At 43.8% G+C, this 14,233-nt stretch overlaps 1 protein-coding gene across 3 annotated transcripts in view; it reads left to right on the top strand.

Annotated features, from left to right (window-relative positions):
- The first annotated feature begins 1,491 nt into the window (after window positions 1-1,491).
- LOC120500562 (amyloid beta precursor protein) overlaps window positions 1,492-14,233 on the top strand; it is a 186,696-nt gene continuing 173,954 nt past the window's right edge. For 2 of the 3 annotated variants that reach the window (XM_039705625.1, XM_039705627.1), the window contains exon 1: window positions 1,591-1,736. In XM_039705625.1, the coding sequence (XP_039561559.1) occupies window positions 1,680-1,736 (57 nt within the window). In that variant the 5' untranslated portion in view covers window positions 1,591-1,679. Of the gene's footprint in view, window positions 1,737-14,233 lie in introns of all 3 variants that reach the window. The other variant, XM_039705626.1, reaches the window with a different exon arrangement.

Below are 14,233 nucleotides of genomic sequence, written 5' to 3'. Positions count from 1 at the left end.
TAAGGCCTGGCTGTAGGTGTGAAATGCACTACGGTCCCTCACTGCATGTTGCGACCCACCTGGCAGGCGACCTGGGTTCCCCTCACCTGCAAAGCATCCTTCCACCTTTGGACATAACTTTGTCCAAGAATCTCAGTGGATTGCAGTTCTGACTTCAAGGGAAGATGAGTGTGAGTGGCAGTGAGCACAACACTGGGCTTCTCTAGTGAGCCATACACCAAGGGCGTGTCATAGAATCAGGTCACAGATTCAGTTAGGTTGGAAAAGAACTCTAAGATGATCAAGTCCAACCAATAAGCCAGCATTGCCAAGTCCATCACTGAACCATGTCCCTAAAGTGCCACAAAGTGCCATACACCTTTTAAAAACTTCCAGGGTTCATGAGTGAATCAGTTCCCTGAGCAGCTTGATCCAACCTAGATCTCCCCTGTTGCAATTTGATATCATTTCCACTTATCCTACCACTTATGATGGGGGGAAAAGAGTGACCCCGACCTCTCTGCAACCTCCCGTTAGGTAGTTATAGAAGGTGAGAAAATCTCTGAGTCTCCTTTTTTTCCAGGCTGAACGAAGAGAGTGACCCCGACCTCTCTGCAACCTCCCGATAGGTAGTTACAGAAAGTGAGAAAATCTCTTCTGAGACTCCTTTTTTTCCAGACTGAACAACTCAGGTTCCTTCAGCTGCTCCTCATCAGACTCATGCTCCAGATTTCCATGACTGTCCCCTCACACAGCCTGGCTGCAGGTCCCCATTACAGGGTGGATCTATCCGCTGCTGTCTTGGGAGCGTTAGTGGGAGCAGAAATCCTGCCATGGAGTTTGCACATCAGTGGCAGAATGGGTCAGGCTCTGTCACACTGAATTTTGGCTATAATAGCAGCTGTTTCAACATGAAGCTCCTAATATTCACTTTCAAGTTCTTCTTACAGGTTTACTATATCAATTATAAGAGAGGGTGAGATGGTGAGATTGCATTGGCCTCCTGATTTGATGGTATTTGACAAAGTCCTACATTTTAATTTGATTTCTTCCTTGTTCATCTGCCAAAAGGCGCAGCTCTTCTGATGTTCCTGCATATATTTGTTATCAATGGTGTGTCATGTGTGAGGCGGCTGTGCTGACTCATCACCTCCACCTCGACGGGAACAGGAGATCCCGGGCTGGCGTGCAACCTCGCCAGGAAAGGCAGAATGTGCTAAACAACCTTTAAACCACACAACACGTTTAGATTGGGCTGGTTTTGTGAGCACCTTGCCAAGATGGGGGCTGCATTTCTGAACGCAGCGCCTCAGCGAGGGGCGACCGCGCATGGAGGCGTCCCGCTCCCTTGCGGACGCGGGCGGCGGACAGGCAGTACGCTGCCTTCGAGGGAGGTGATCCCGAGCGGTAGAGGAGGGAACGGGAGCTGCTCCTGAGAGCCACCGAGGGCAGGGTAGAGGCCGAGGCAGGGCCGCACCGCCCAGGCGCCGCCGCCAGGGGTCCCCGCAGGCCGGGCGGCCGCACCGCCCGCTCGGGGGCGGGCCGGGCCATCAGCTGACCGGCCCCGCCGCGCCGCTGCCGGAGCCGCCGCACATCAGTCGTTTTCCTCGGCAGCGGCACGGCCTCGAGGATTTATAGCTGGACCCCGTGGCGTCTCGCCGGACGGCATCCCTCCTTCCCCCCCGCTCCCAGCCGCCGCGATGCTGCCCCACTTAGCCGTCCTGCTGCTGGCCGCCGGCGCCGCCCGGGCTCTAGAGGTAAGCAGGGCAGGAAGCAGCGGGCGGGGGCTTCCCCGCCACCCTCGACCGCTTCTCCGAAGCTTTGTCTGTCCGCAGCCGCCCCCGCGGCGTGGGCTTGGCTGCGGCAGGGCAGGCGAGGGTTGCTTTCCTAGGGGTGTTGCATCCCTATGTGCCGCCGCTCTCCCTTCGTCGAACAATGGGAGCGGCGAGCCGGGGGCTGGCGGAGGCGTCGGGGAGGGAGCGGGGCTGGGAACTCCCGGGGCTGGCGCGTGTCCGGCTGCCGGGGCGCTGCCCCGCATGCCAGGGGTGCCGGGTCTGCCTTGGGGCTGGCTCCGCCGGGCGCTCGGGAAGGGAAACTTCCCCCGCGAGCAGGCACGCCGCAGGCGGCTGGCCCCGTGGCGCACCCCGGTGGGGCGGGGGCTAGGGGCGAGCAGCCAGGCTGCGAGCGGGGGACGCGAGGGCGTCTCCCCGGGAGGGAAGCGAAATCGGGCTGCGGAGCCGGGGGTATCCCCCCGTGGCGGGGGTAGCGGGCCGCGGGCGGCGCAGGTGTGCGGGCCGGCGGCCAGGGCTCCCCGGCGGCTGGCGCAGTGGCCCCGCGGGAAGGCGGTGCCCGGGGGGCGGTGGTCGGGGCCGGCCCGAGCCCCCCCGCGGGCCGGAGGCGCGGGAAGATGGCGCCTCTGCAGTGCAGCAGAGAGGAGGCGCCGGCAGCCCGCGCCCCTCCGCCCCTGCCCGCCCTCTTTCCTTCCTTCCCCGGGGTGGCTCCGCCCGCCCCGGCCGGGCCGCACCTCCGCGGGTCGCTCCCTGTGGGCCGGGCGGGGGCTGGGGGTCCCCCGTGCCCGCCCGTCCGGGGGTGTGCGCGCACCGCAGTCGCTGCGGGGTGGGCTGGCAGAAAGCTCGGGTCCCAGAGGAGGAGTTAGCACGGCTGGGTGCCGGCTCTTCCTTCCCCCGCCCTCCCCTCCGCCCCTCCCCGACCAGATCTCAAAAAAGAAGGTGTGGGAGGGGTGAGTCACCTCGAGGTCTCCTTCGCTCCTTGCGGCCTGAAGACTTCGGCTTCCTCCTGCTGTGTCAATTCCCCCTTCTCCTGGGGGGAGTCAAGGACTGGGTGGGGGTGAGGTGGTTGGCAGTATTTAGCCTGATGGTAGGGATGGATGCTCCCCACCCCCCTTCCCCAGGGCATGGGGGTGCAGGTCTGTGGCTCGGGTGCCCTTCCCGGGAGGGACCCCAGTACGCCATGAATAACAGGAGACAGCTTCACACCAGCCCTCCGTCCCTGCCAAGGCTGCCAGCCACCCGCTCTTGCTTTGAGGCATGATCTTGGCAGCATTGAGCAGGATGTATCAATTTGAGCAGTTCTGCAGATGCTCAGATGTTTGAAGCTTCCAGTTATAGCACTCGTTGGAGTTCAGTAGCTTCTTTCAGCCGTTTCTTGTCTGAATGTAACAGAAGGAAATGTCTGCCTTGGGTGTGTAGCTAAAGTAAAAAATGAGATTTTATGATTGACTCATGCGTCAAGATAGACCATGGAAGGATGGACTTTTCTGTTGGCTCTTTGTAGCCCTGGCCTTAATGATAGATGTGTAGGTGTTGCCACTGCGAAGGTGCTGGAAGAAAGGAGGCTTGAATTTTGTACCAGAGCTGTTCAGGAGGACTGAACGTGTATGCTCAGAGACTTCTGCAATGGTGTCTGCCTTAGTGATGGCCAGAATTTTGAAAGACATTCTCTGTCTGGAAACATTTACTGAAATGGGCAGTGATGTTTCTGCAGAAGCTTTCTGTCTTCTGTCATTCCGTGTGAATGTTTGAGGCTTGACATTTATTGCTTTTCTTTATGTTTGATGGTGAAGTAGGTTTTAACATCTGGTGATCTTGTGATAAGGTATTTGTCAGTCTTGATTCTGTAAGATTGATGTTTTGAGCAAGCCAGTTTTTATAATGGTAAATATTTCATAAAGAAATGCTGTGTGTGCATTTTTTGCTCTTGAACTGTCTTTTTATGCTAAAGGGTGAAATTTTTATGTTTGAATTAGATTTTCTGTAGATCTGTTCCCTGAAATGAAGATTTTCTCCTGCTATTTTAACAAATACTTTCTGGAAAGCAGCAAAGAATCTGTACTTTGCTTTGCAGTGTACTTTTTCTTTGGGAAATGGTAGGAGGAAGAGAAAAAAGCAGGACCAAAACAAATTCTGTCTATTTTACACATGAAGAATTCCTTTCGAAAATTACAGGTAGATTAATAATGATTTAGCATCTTAAAAGGAAATATTCTGTAGTGGTGGCCTGGTGATGCCATGGTTGCTTAGCATATTACTTTTTGACCCTCGTGTGAATCATACTCATTGGCTGAGAGTTGTCATGGTTTGTGAAACTGCCATATTCTGCAGTAGCTATTTTTGCATTTAATCCTTTTCAGTAATTGTCTGATTTTAGTAGATAAATGTGACAGGCAGTAACTATCCTCATGAATTTGTGTGAATGATCCTGGTTTATAAATAATTTCCTCTCATTAGCACACTGAGGTTTCTGCTGTGCCTATTTTACTCCCTGCTCTCACTGCCTGTTTCTAAGAAAGACTCCTTTACCAGCTGACTGAAACAAAATTGTTGAGATATCAGTATCTCATAAACTGGCCTTCAGAAAAAAAAGACGAAAAGGATGTTTCTTGACAGTGTTTTTCTTTAAACTGGGTAATGTATGTAGGTTCCTATTTTTGTTATTTTGGCTTTTTGTTTGTTTGTTTGTTTAGGAGAAGACTCCAAATACTTGTTTCTTTATTGTTTAGTTTTCTAGTAGATTTTTCAAGAAATGACACTGAAATGTTGGAGGGGGAGCAACACCGTTACTTTGCTTCTGTTACAGACTTTCAGTTCCTCTTTCTGTTGATTCTGTTCCCAAATTTCCCTGGCAAAGGTTTGCATTTGTTGCAGGAACCCTTTTGCACTTTTATTTTTAAGATGCTGACATGGGGTGGGTGTCTGGGTGGGTACATCTGGGATCATCAGGATTCTTGGCACTCAGGTGAACAAATGAGCGAGTAAAGAAAGGAAGCTTCTCGCTTGCTTTCTCATTTATCTTTCGTTTGATTAATTAATCATTTGTCTTTTGTTTGATTGATTAATGATTAACAGACAATTTTGGGACTTGCATGATCTTCAGATGCCTTTTCTGTGGAAAAAAAAAATCAACTGCTGTGCTTCTTCACGAAACATGTATGAAAACCTGAGGAAGCTGACAAGATCTTCATGCTTTTAAATTTTAATTTTTTTTCCCCATGAGCTGTTTGTGTGACAGATGTAAGCCATTTCCCTTACTCATTTTTAATTGATCAGTGCTGAATTATAGGGCAAACCCACAAGAGGCATAGATCTCCTTTGGTTCTTCATGACTTGTGCTTTGCATATGTTCAGTAAACTGTGAAGGATAATAAGAAAGTTTCATTTATAAGTTTTGTGAAGAAAAGGTATGACAATTTCTTTTAATTAGTAGTTCTTTTCCAAAACAAAGCATAGCAAAATAGCTTAAGAGTATAGTAACTTCTCTAATTGCTTGAAAAATTGACAGCTGTTTCTCTGAGTAGAATAATTATTTTTAGTGACTCAGTAAAATAATTAACACAAGCTGTTGGGTGTGGAGGCTTGGTCAAGAAATTGGTGGATATCATCACCTGAAGGAGGTCTCTGGTTTGACCCTTTGCCCAAAGACCAGAGCAAAGACCAGGCTGCACGGGGCTTTGTGCAGTTGAGTCTTGAAAATGGAGCTCTAAGGACAGAGCCTGTGCCACCTCTCTGGGTAGCCTGCCCCATCCACTGTTTGGTTGATTCATGTGTGTTGGAATTCCCAGGCTTAACTGACATCCTTAGTCCTGAATACTCTGAATGATGTAATTTTGACATCTTCCAAAAAAAGTATGCAGTAACCAGAAATTGAAAAATACATGTTTTGCTTTAATAAATAAAAATTATATTTGACAAATGTCCATGTATATGTATATACATGTATGCATACGTGTTGGGATATTAGGGGACACAAGACAGACGATGGACTTTGGACCTGGTTAACATAAGAAATTTGATAACAGGATGTCTTGGCAAAAGCAAACGGAACTTTGAAAATTAGACCTAGATTACAAGAAGATTCAATCAGAAAGGTTTACTGGAAAAAGAAAATCCCATTAAAGGGTGGAAGCAAGAGATGTTGTGATATGCATAAGTTTGTGTATGTGATTTTAACCTAATCATTGTAGTACACACTACTGGTCTCCCTGAAATAGTATATAAGTGTTTGTATCCCTCAATAAAATTGAATTCTGATCACCGAATCAGTGTCCCTGTCTCTTTCCATCACTGACAATTGGTGCCTCCGTGTGAGGAAATGAACCAGCCTGACTGGCGGCAGTCAGCGAGCCCCTGGAACTGATTGTGATGGTGAGAGAACCGTGTATGGCCCCACAATCCCTGTCTGCTGCGACTGACAGGTGAGCCAGGGGAACTAAAAAAGGAACTAAAAATGGGAAAGGAAGTGTACAGAGAGAGAGACGTCTGTGAAACTGTTGCTGTTGAGTAAGAAACGGCACGGACTCACCGGAAGACAGCAGCAACTTTACTACGAAAATTCTCTCTTTTTATAGACTGTTCCAGTACAGACAGACCAGACTGGTCAATCAATCAGTACATTTGAGCTGATTGGCTAATAAACAGAAACACCTTTCTTATAAACAAGCTTTGAGAAAAACCAGGAAAACAGAGTAGGAAAACACCATCTGCAGGTTGTTTATAATAACAAGCTCTCATCTATAATAACAAGCTATCATCATATCTCTACAACTCCCTGAAGTCTCACAAGCTGACCGTGAGAAAACTTAACCTGGTTTTCTTGCTCTCTGACCAGGCTATCATATCCACATTAAACCATGCTCACCCTTCCTAAAGGCAAAGCATGACTCCCCCATCCTAAAGCAGGACCTTAAGTCACTTTTACTCCCGTCCTGGAGAATACTTTTTTAAGACGTTGAAAAAGGAAAAGCGGCTGGATGCTGCCAGCCCCCTACCCTGCTCTGTCTCTTCTCAAGCCATCAGCCTTGCCCCTGCCCATACAAAGGAGGGGAAGGCATCCTTTCTCATGGCTGTTAGCAGTTTATATCGCTGACCACTGCTCTAGCAGTGAGGAGGGGGAGCCTTTCAATCCAGGACCGATACATTCAGGTTATGAGACTGATCCATTCCCTCCTGACCCTCATGAAAAATGGATCCAGCTAAAGAAAAAGGCCCTTAAGGAGGGGACCCCTAAACTTGCAGGAAAGCTCGGCATTTGAAAAAGGACTATTTCGAAAAGGGGGAGGCCAAATCCTAAACTCCTGGATTTGCCCTCTGTGCCGTAATCAATGTTGGTCCAAGTATGATTTTGAAGGCTGTCCAATATTGGGAAATCAGAGCCAAGGTGCAAAGTGTGGCACCACGTGAAGGCACAGCTGCCCCAGCCGATGCCTCAGAGGGAGCACCACAAGCCTCAGCCCAGCCGATGCCCTAGGCAGCCCTGGCTGGACCCTCACTGACCAGCCACCCTGTCACCAGCCAGCCACCCCAGCACAGGGATGGACCTGGCAACCTCCAGCACAGTAATGTAACTTCATTCATCTGTTCATTTGATTCCCACAGGAGTTTTCGGGCTACCTGGACAGTGTATGCATACTTTGTTTGTTTGTTCCCCCGGAGTTATTGACTCTGACTCATGGCATGGGCTCCCCAGCCGCCCTGTGTAGTGCCAGCCAGGAGCAATACAGCCCAATTTATAGCCTTTCCTGCAGCACCCCTGACTGCACCCCCATAGCAGAACAGAGGGAGGGGGGTTTTGGTTCCACAGTGATCCTGCAGATTTTGTGGACACAACTGTATTACGTCTGAGTGTTGAACATGCAATTGCAAAGTGACTCTGAAAGGCAGAGATGCTCCTAGCAGGACTCATTGATACAGGAGCTGATGTGACTGTTGCCTCAAGAAGCCAGTAGCCCAAGGATTGGCCATTAATGACTCGGGGCCTCTCCAGCATGGCTGGAAGGAGCTAAAGCCTGCAAAGCCAACACTCAGTGCCAATAGCAGGGCCTGATGGGCGGATCGCCACAGTTAAACTTTTTGTGCTGTCTGTGCCCCTGGTTTTGTGGGGGAGGGATGTGTTAACACAGTGGGGAATTTTTATGCATTGATATTTTGTGCAGGAGTCATTTGGGACACTCCCACAATGGTCCCTGGCTGAAGTGCCCCAGGTGCTTTCAAGCATTGGAAGGAGCAGCAGCTACCAAAGGGTCTCTTGATACAGATCTAAAGCCCTGAGGGACGCCTAGCCCTGGTCAAACGGGTTATACTTTCCAGTTACTTGTGTTTTATTAACAGTGTATTTTTTGTGAATTTTTCAGTACAGCTATTTAGTACTATAAAATGAAATATTTTTTTGTTTTAGCCTTCAATGTTTATATCTCATTAGTCTTACTAAGCCAAACTTAAATCTATCCTACAACCAATCTTTAAAGCTGTTGCAGGGGGTGTGCCCCCCCGCCCCACCTGGCACCAGCCAGTGTTGAGATTTGCCTTCTAATTTTAGTAACTTGTGATTTGTGATTTTTAACAGGATTGTTACTAGAACAATTCAAAGGTGTTGGTATAGAGGAGGTGTCTTTTTACATATTAGTAACATAGCAAAACTACATAATTCACTAAGAGGAATTAGATAGTTTTAAATTCAAGATTCTTTAGCTCATATTCAAGACAAACCTTGAACTTTATCTGTAATGATTTTTTGAGACTTAACTCCTCTGTCAGCTTTATTAAGTGCTTGATTTTTATTCCATAGTTTTAACAAGGTAATTTTATTGTAAAGATTTCAGTACAGTTGTTTACTTGTATGTTGTTTATTTTTATGTTTAACTGTCATATGAAAAATTTTCAGTAACCTTTTTGTAATAATAGTTTAAATAAGTTAATTCGTGTTAAGATTTGAGTTTTGTTTAGTCTCAGTGATGTTAAGTTCTTTTAGAGATTCTTTATTAAGGTTAAGTTCTAGTGAAGTTGATTTAAAGCTCTGTTGAATTATATGTGTTTGAATAACAACATATAATTCCTTTGATATTCAAGTGAATGACATAAAGTCTGAATGAATTTTTGTCAAAATTTGCTCATTTAAATTACAAGATGATGCTATTTTGTTTTTTGCTATTTTATTTTTTAGAAGGAATACCGATGAATAAGAAACAATTCCATATTATGACCATTATTAGTTATGAGTTATTTAATGCTTTCTTTTTTACTTTTTTACTTTAATGTCATATATGCTTAAATGTCTAGGAAAATGTAACCTCAGTTTCTTAAGACAGTTTCTACTGATATATTAGTAACCCTAATTATGTTGTTAATCTCATGATGTGAATTCACTGGCTTTTTATAACAAGCATTACTTTATTCATTTGCTGTTAGTCTATGGTACCACTGACAAACCATAAATGAGAAAGCCAGCTACTTTACAAAACTTCACTTATTGTTGTATAGCTATTTATAAGACATATACTATTTTTCTATTTACTATTACCAATATATTTAAGAAACCAAGAGGTTTCTTAAATATATTAAAAAGACTCTTCCAGTTAAAAGCCTGGACCCTGGCCACGTCCTGGCCTTAACTAGTAGAGAAAATTTTCTGCACCAAAATTATATTCAAGTAATTTTGAATTACCAAATTTGGACCTGTAATAGCTAAACCTCCTTTTAAGGTGAACTTGGAAATCTTACCTGGGAATGACTTTCCAAGTTCTCACTTTAAAAAATAAAGCTTGTCAATTACTACAGACTCTTAAGTAATGGTACAATATTTAAGAAATTTATTTAAATTGTTTTAAAGCACCATTTTATTTTTCACATGCTAGTAATTGTATCTATTATTTATTTTTACTTAGTATAAGTTTATTGTATTATTGCATATTGTTATGCTTTTATGTTACCTTCATGTTTATAATGAGAAACACATGTTATTAAAAAAATATTAGGGGGGGAATATATCTCCTCCAGAACTTTACACTAATGCACAAAAAATTAGGGGGAATATAGCTCCTCCATAATTTTACACTAATATTTACACTAAAAAATTTTTGAAAGCAAACCATATCAAATTGGATCCCTTACCCTCCTGAAACACCCTTGGTGGAACCCCAAGAATTAGAATTCCTGGGTTCTGTAAAATTGGATTTTTGTGTTAATTTTAAATATATGGGAAGGAATCAGTCTAAAAATATTTCTCCCTATCATCCTCTGTATGAGAATCAAACCTTCTGGTACAATTACACTTCTGGCAGCTTTTCTAAATGCAGTAGCATGGCTGCCATCAGGAATGTTTTTAGTTTATAAAGATCAAACCTGAGCCTTTTAGTGGCTGGAGTTTTTAACTAAAAGATTCTTTTTAAGATATGTATGTATGTATGTGATAATTTTGATAATAATTGTATTAATCATGATTCCTTTCAGTATGTGCAGATGTTAATTAATAAGGCCATTAAAAGAGTATTTTTGGTTGAAAGGAAAAGGGGAGATGTTGGGATATTAGGGGACACAAGACAGACAATGGACTTCAGACCTGGTTAACCAAAGAGATTTGATTACAGGATGCCTTGGCAAAAACAAATGGAATTTTGAAAATTAGACCTAGATTGCAAGAAGATTCAATCAGAAAGGTTTACTGGAAAAAGAAAATCCCATTAAACTGTGCAAGCAAGAGATGTTGTGATATGCATAAGTCTGTGTATGTGATTTTAACCTAATCATTGTAGTACACACTACTGGTCTCCCTGAAACAGTATATAAGCATTTGTGTCCCACAATAAAATCAGATTCTGATCACCAAATCAGTGTCCCTGACTCTCTCCATTGCCGACACATACACATAATGCATTATAACACCTTACCTATCAAGATAATGTGTGCAAATATATGTAACCCTGAACATATTTGCATATATAATGTGTTACATTTAACATTATTATATGTATACATATGTATCTTATTATTGCATAGAGTGTATTAAATCAGCAGCCATTTACATACCTCCTTACATCAAGGCAATGAAGAGATTAGGACTGCTGATGATAAAAAGGTAATTGGGTTTATATATCATAATAGGTTCATTGAAGTTGTTAGGTGAGATGTCTGGTGTGGTTTTAACACGTAAGTCTTGAGCTGTGTTTTATTGGATTTACATTCCAGGGACTTTGAAAAAATTCCTGTGGTATAAGAAGATTATAAGTAAAGCAAATTGAAAAAATACCGAACGAGGACTTTATGTAAGCTTGGCTAGCTCTTAGAACGTGCTCTTGTGATGAGAGTTTACAACAGTTGCTGCCAGGCTGAGGAATGCCAGGAGCAATGTTGATAGCGGGCTTGAGCCTGGAATAATTTAGAGTCAAAGGACTCTTAAGAGCGGTTAAACTTTCACTCAGACCTGTTTTTTGCTTAAAGCTGAATGCAGTCTGATGAGTCCTCATTCTCTCAACCTGATCTGGAGTCTGCCTGCCATCCCTTAACTCTCCTTCAGCCTATAGCTGAGGTTTTGAAAACAATTTTTCTGTCCGCTTAGGAGATAACGAGCTGGCTGAGAATATCAGCCAGAAATGACTGTGTGTCTTTGAGTCTTAAGCCCTAAATAAGTCACTTTTCTGCCCTTGATTTTAATGTGATATTGGTTCTGAAACCTAGGGATCTTTTTCTTCATTTGGACCAAAAAATTGTTAGAGAGCTACCTGATTATTGAATCTTAATGTAGATTCCAAAGCGCTCCAGATGCTCCAGTCACCAAAATATTTATCTTATTTATCTTATCTGTGAGAATTTACTCACAGAACAAAAGAGAAACAAAACAGATGTGGATAATGGCCTCTCTTAAAGGAGATCAATTTGAATTACAGCAAATTAGTATCTGTATCTATATATATGAATGCCACACCCCAAGCTCCTTGCTGTTGGGAGGATACAGGATTGTTTTGATTCTGCCCTTTCTAGCAAAACAATGATTCAAGTAATTACAAACCAAAAATTGCATGTGATGGAAACTGGGGTAAGGGCCAGTACACTCTAAGGTTGTAATCAGTGCAGTAGCTTGCAAAACATGTTTTCCAGGTGACAGGCACATGTTGGAGTGTGAACGTAAAGATGTTCAAATACGTCATGTTTTTTAGGAGGGTGGAAAACTTTACACCAGCTACTGAGAGTAAGGATACCACTGTTATGTGTGCTGCAGGTTTCTTGCCCTGCCTTGATTAACAGGAACAGGGCTGAGCAGTAGGTGTGGATGTTGCTGGTTTCTTTACTGGAGCTCCCAGTGGAGCAACTTTGTGAGTGCTCTGACTTGTACATCTGTACAAGGGGCATGACTTCTGGCTTTGTTTTCTTGATAGTCCTCCCAGCAAGTTCAGGAGAGCTTCATCCTGTCTTGGGGATTGAATATTAAATGCTAAGTAAGTACACATTGAGGCTTTCCAAAAGAAGTAAAGCTTCTGTCCAAGCGATGGCATTCCATGCCTTAAAGCACCTTATGTATCAAGATAATATATGCAAATATATTTAACCCCTGAACATATTTGCATATTTACTGTGTTACATTTAACATTACTATATGTATACATCTGTATATCATTCAGTGTAACTACCATGGGACAGCCAAGCTTTAAACAGAGGAGCACATGAGCCAGGGTGCTTTGTGGTTTTGCAGTCCAGCTGTTCTTTCCAGACAGTAGTTTACCACTGTCTGCAAAGAGCTGCTTCTGCAGTGGCCACCACTCTGTAAGTGCTCTGTGACCCCTCTCTAGGCTGGTTTTACAATTTGTGCTGCTCTGAAAGGAATGAGCTGGACATTTTTTGGTAGGTGGTAATCTTCTGGCAAATATTTCAGAGTTGGAAATTGGCTACCAGCAGTCGGGCTGGTTCATCTAAAGAGCAGGCAGCTTCTCTGGGGAAGAGAGCAGCCTCCAAAACCACATTTATGGAAGTTTGTGCAATAATGTTTAATTAAGGTGTTGGCTCCTTAGCCTCCCTCTGGTGACTTGCAGCAGGGTATAAAAGTTTTTTCACATATCACCCCTCTTGACTGTCTGGTTGTTAAAACTTAGTGTCAAGTCACTGCAAAAAGGCAGAAATCTCCAAGGAAGTATATTCAGGGATGGATGACTTCACTCAGTTCCCACTGACCCATTTGTAGCTAATCCAGATAGGAATTCTCTGTTCTTCATCTTGTTCTCATAATTCCCTAGAGCAGAGTTTACCTATTCAAGCACAGCAGGTAACATATGACAGGAATGGGGCAAAACTGGTTTTGCCTGTTAGTAAAAACATTTAACAGCTTTTCAGAGCAGGCTACCACAGTGATCCAGTGCGACGATTTGTGTGATTTACAAAATAATTTTGGATTACAATTAAGCAAAGAAAGCACACGTTTAATAGGTGTTCAAGATGGGGGGAGGTTGGGAAATTTCCTGTATTTTTGTGGAACTGTATTAATACTGGACTTCAAGGTTTCTGAAACTATGAAACAGCAATACAGCTTAAATTTGGGTAATACAGTTAATTGATTCCAGTAGAGTATACTGTTAACTTGTGGTGAAAGTGAAAATTGCCACCTCATCCACCTCCAGCAGTTAGAATTAGTGTCCAATGGACACACACATTAAAAAACATAGAGATGGGGCAGGATTCTGGAGTTGTTTCCAATCTCCGTGTCATACTGTTGCATTGTCTTTGTGCCTGCAGCAAACCTTCTCTTACCTTATCAGCACAACTTTAAAGTAGAGATTGCTTGTTCTGAAGATTTAACCCTGTAAATTTGATTTTTCTCTAAGTTATGGTCTCTGGAGAGGGGAGAGGGTTTTTTTCCCCCCTGTGCTTTGTAGGTATCTTGCTTTAATAAACAGTTCTACTTTTTTTCCACTTTCATCCCCCGATGTCCATTTCTCTCATTGTCAGAAGAAAAGGGAGTTATTAATGCCCTTTCTCCTTAGAGGAAATGCTCATTCCAGGGCGTTTTCTCCTGAAATTTGTCTCCAAAACTGAGGCAGTAGCTATAATACAAATGCTAAACTGCATACAGAACTGCCACGGGCAGTGGCAAAAATACTGGAGGTCAAGGCTCAGGCTGTAAAAATTGGGACTGACGTAGATGTAGATTGCTTGTCTCATCTGAAGCATCCACTTTTATTTGAGTGAGGCTGGACATGCTTGAATAGCAGTGCATGCATAAATGCTTGTAAAGTGTTTTAAGGAAATTGTATCTCTTAACTGATAAGACAAAGTTTTAGTTAATCTGTCACTTGGAAGAAAACTTTGAAGTAACAAAAAGCTGTTATGTACTCCTTTTATGAGCAGAGAGAGAAAATGTGACTCATAAAGTGCTGTTGAATTGTGGGGCTCAACAGCAGTGGATGGAAGCCTTGAGTTTTCTGTTGTTGCTGTAAAAGTGGTGTTTGACACTGAGTCTGATAATCAGTCAAGTGACT

Source organism: Passer montanus, unplaced genomic scaffold (assembly GCF_014805655.1).
Source record: "Passer montanus isolate IOZ18808 unplaced genomic scaffold, ASM1480565v1 scaffold180, whole genome shotgun sequence".
NCBI lineage: Eukaryota > Metazoa > Chordata > Aves > Passeriformes > Passeridae > Passer > Passer montanus.
Note: the sequence above shows the minus strand (reverse complement) of the source record. Positions and strands in the feature narration are given on the sequence as shown.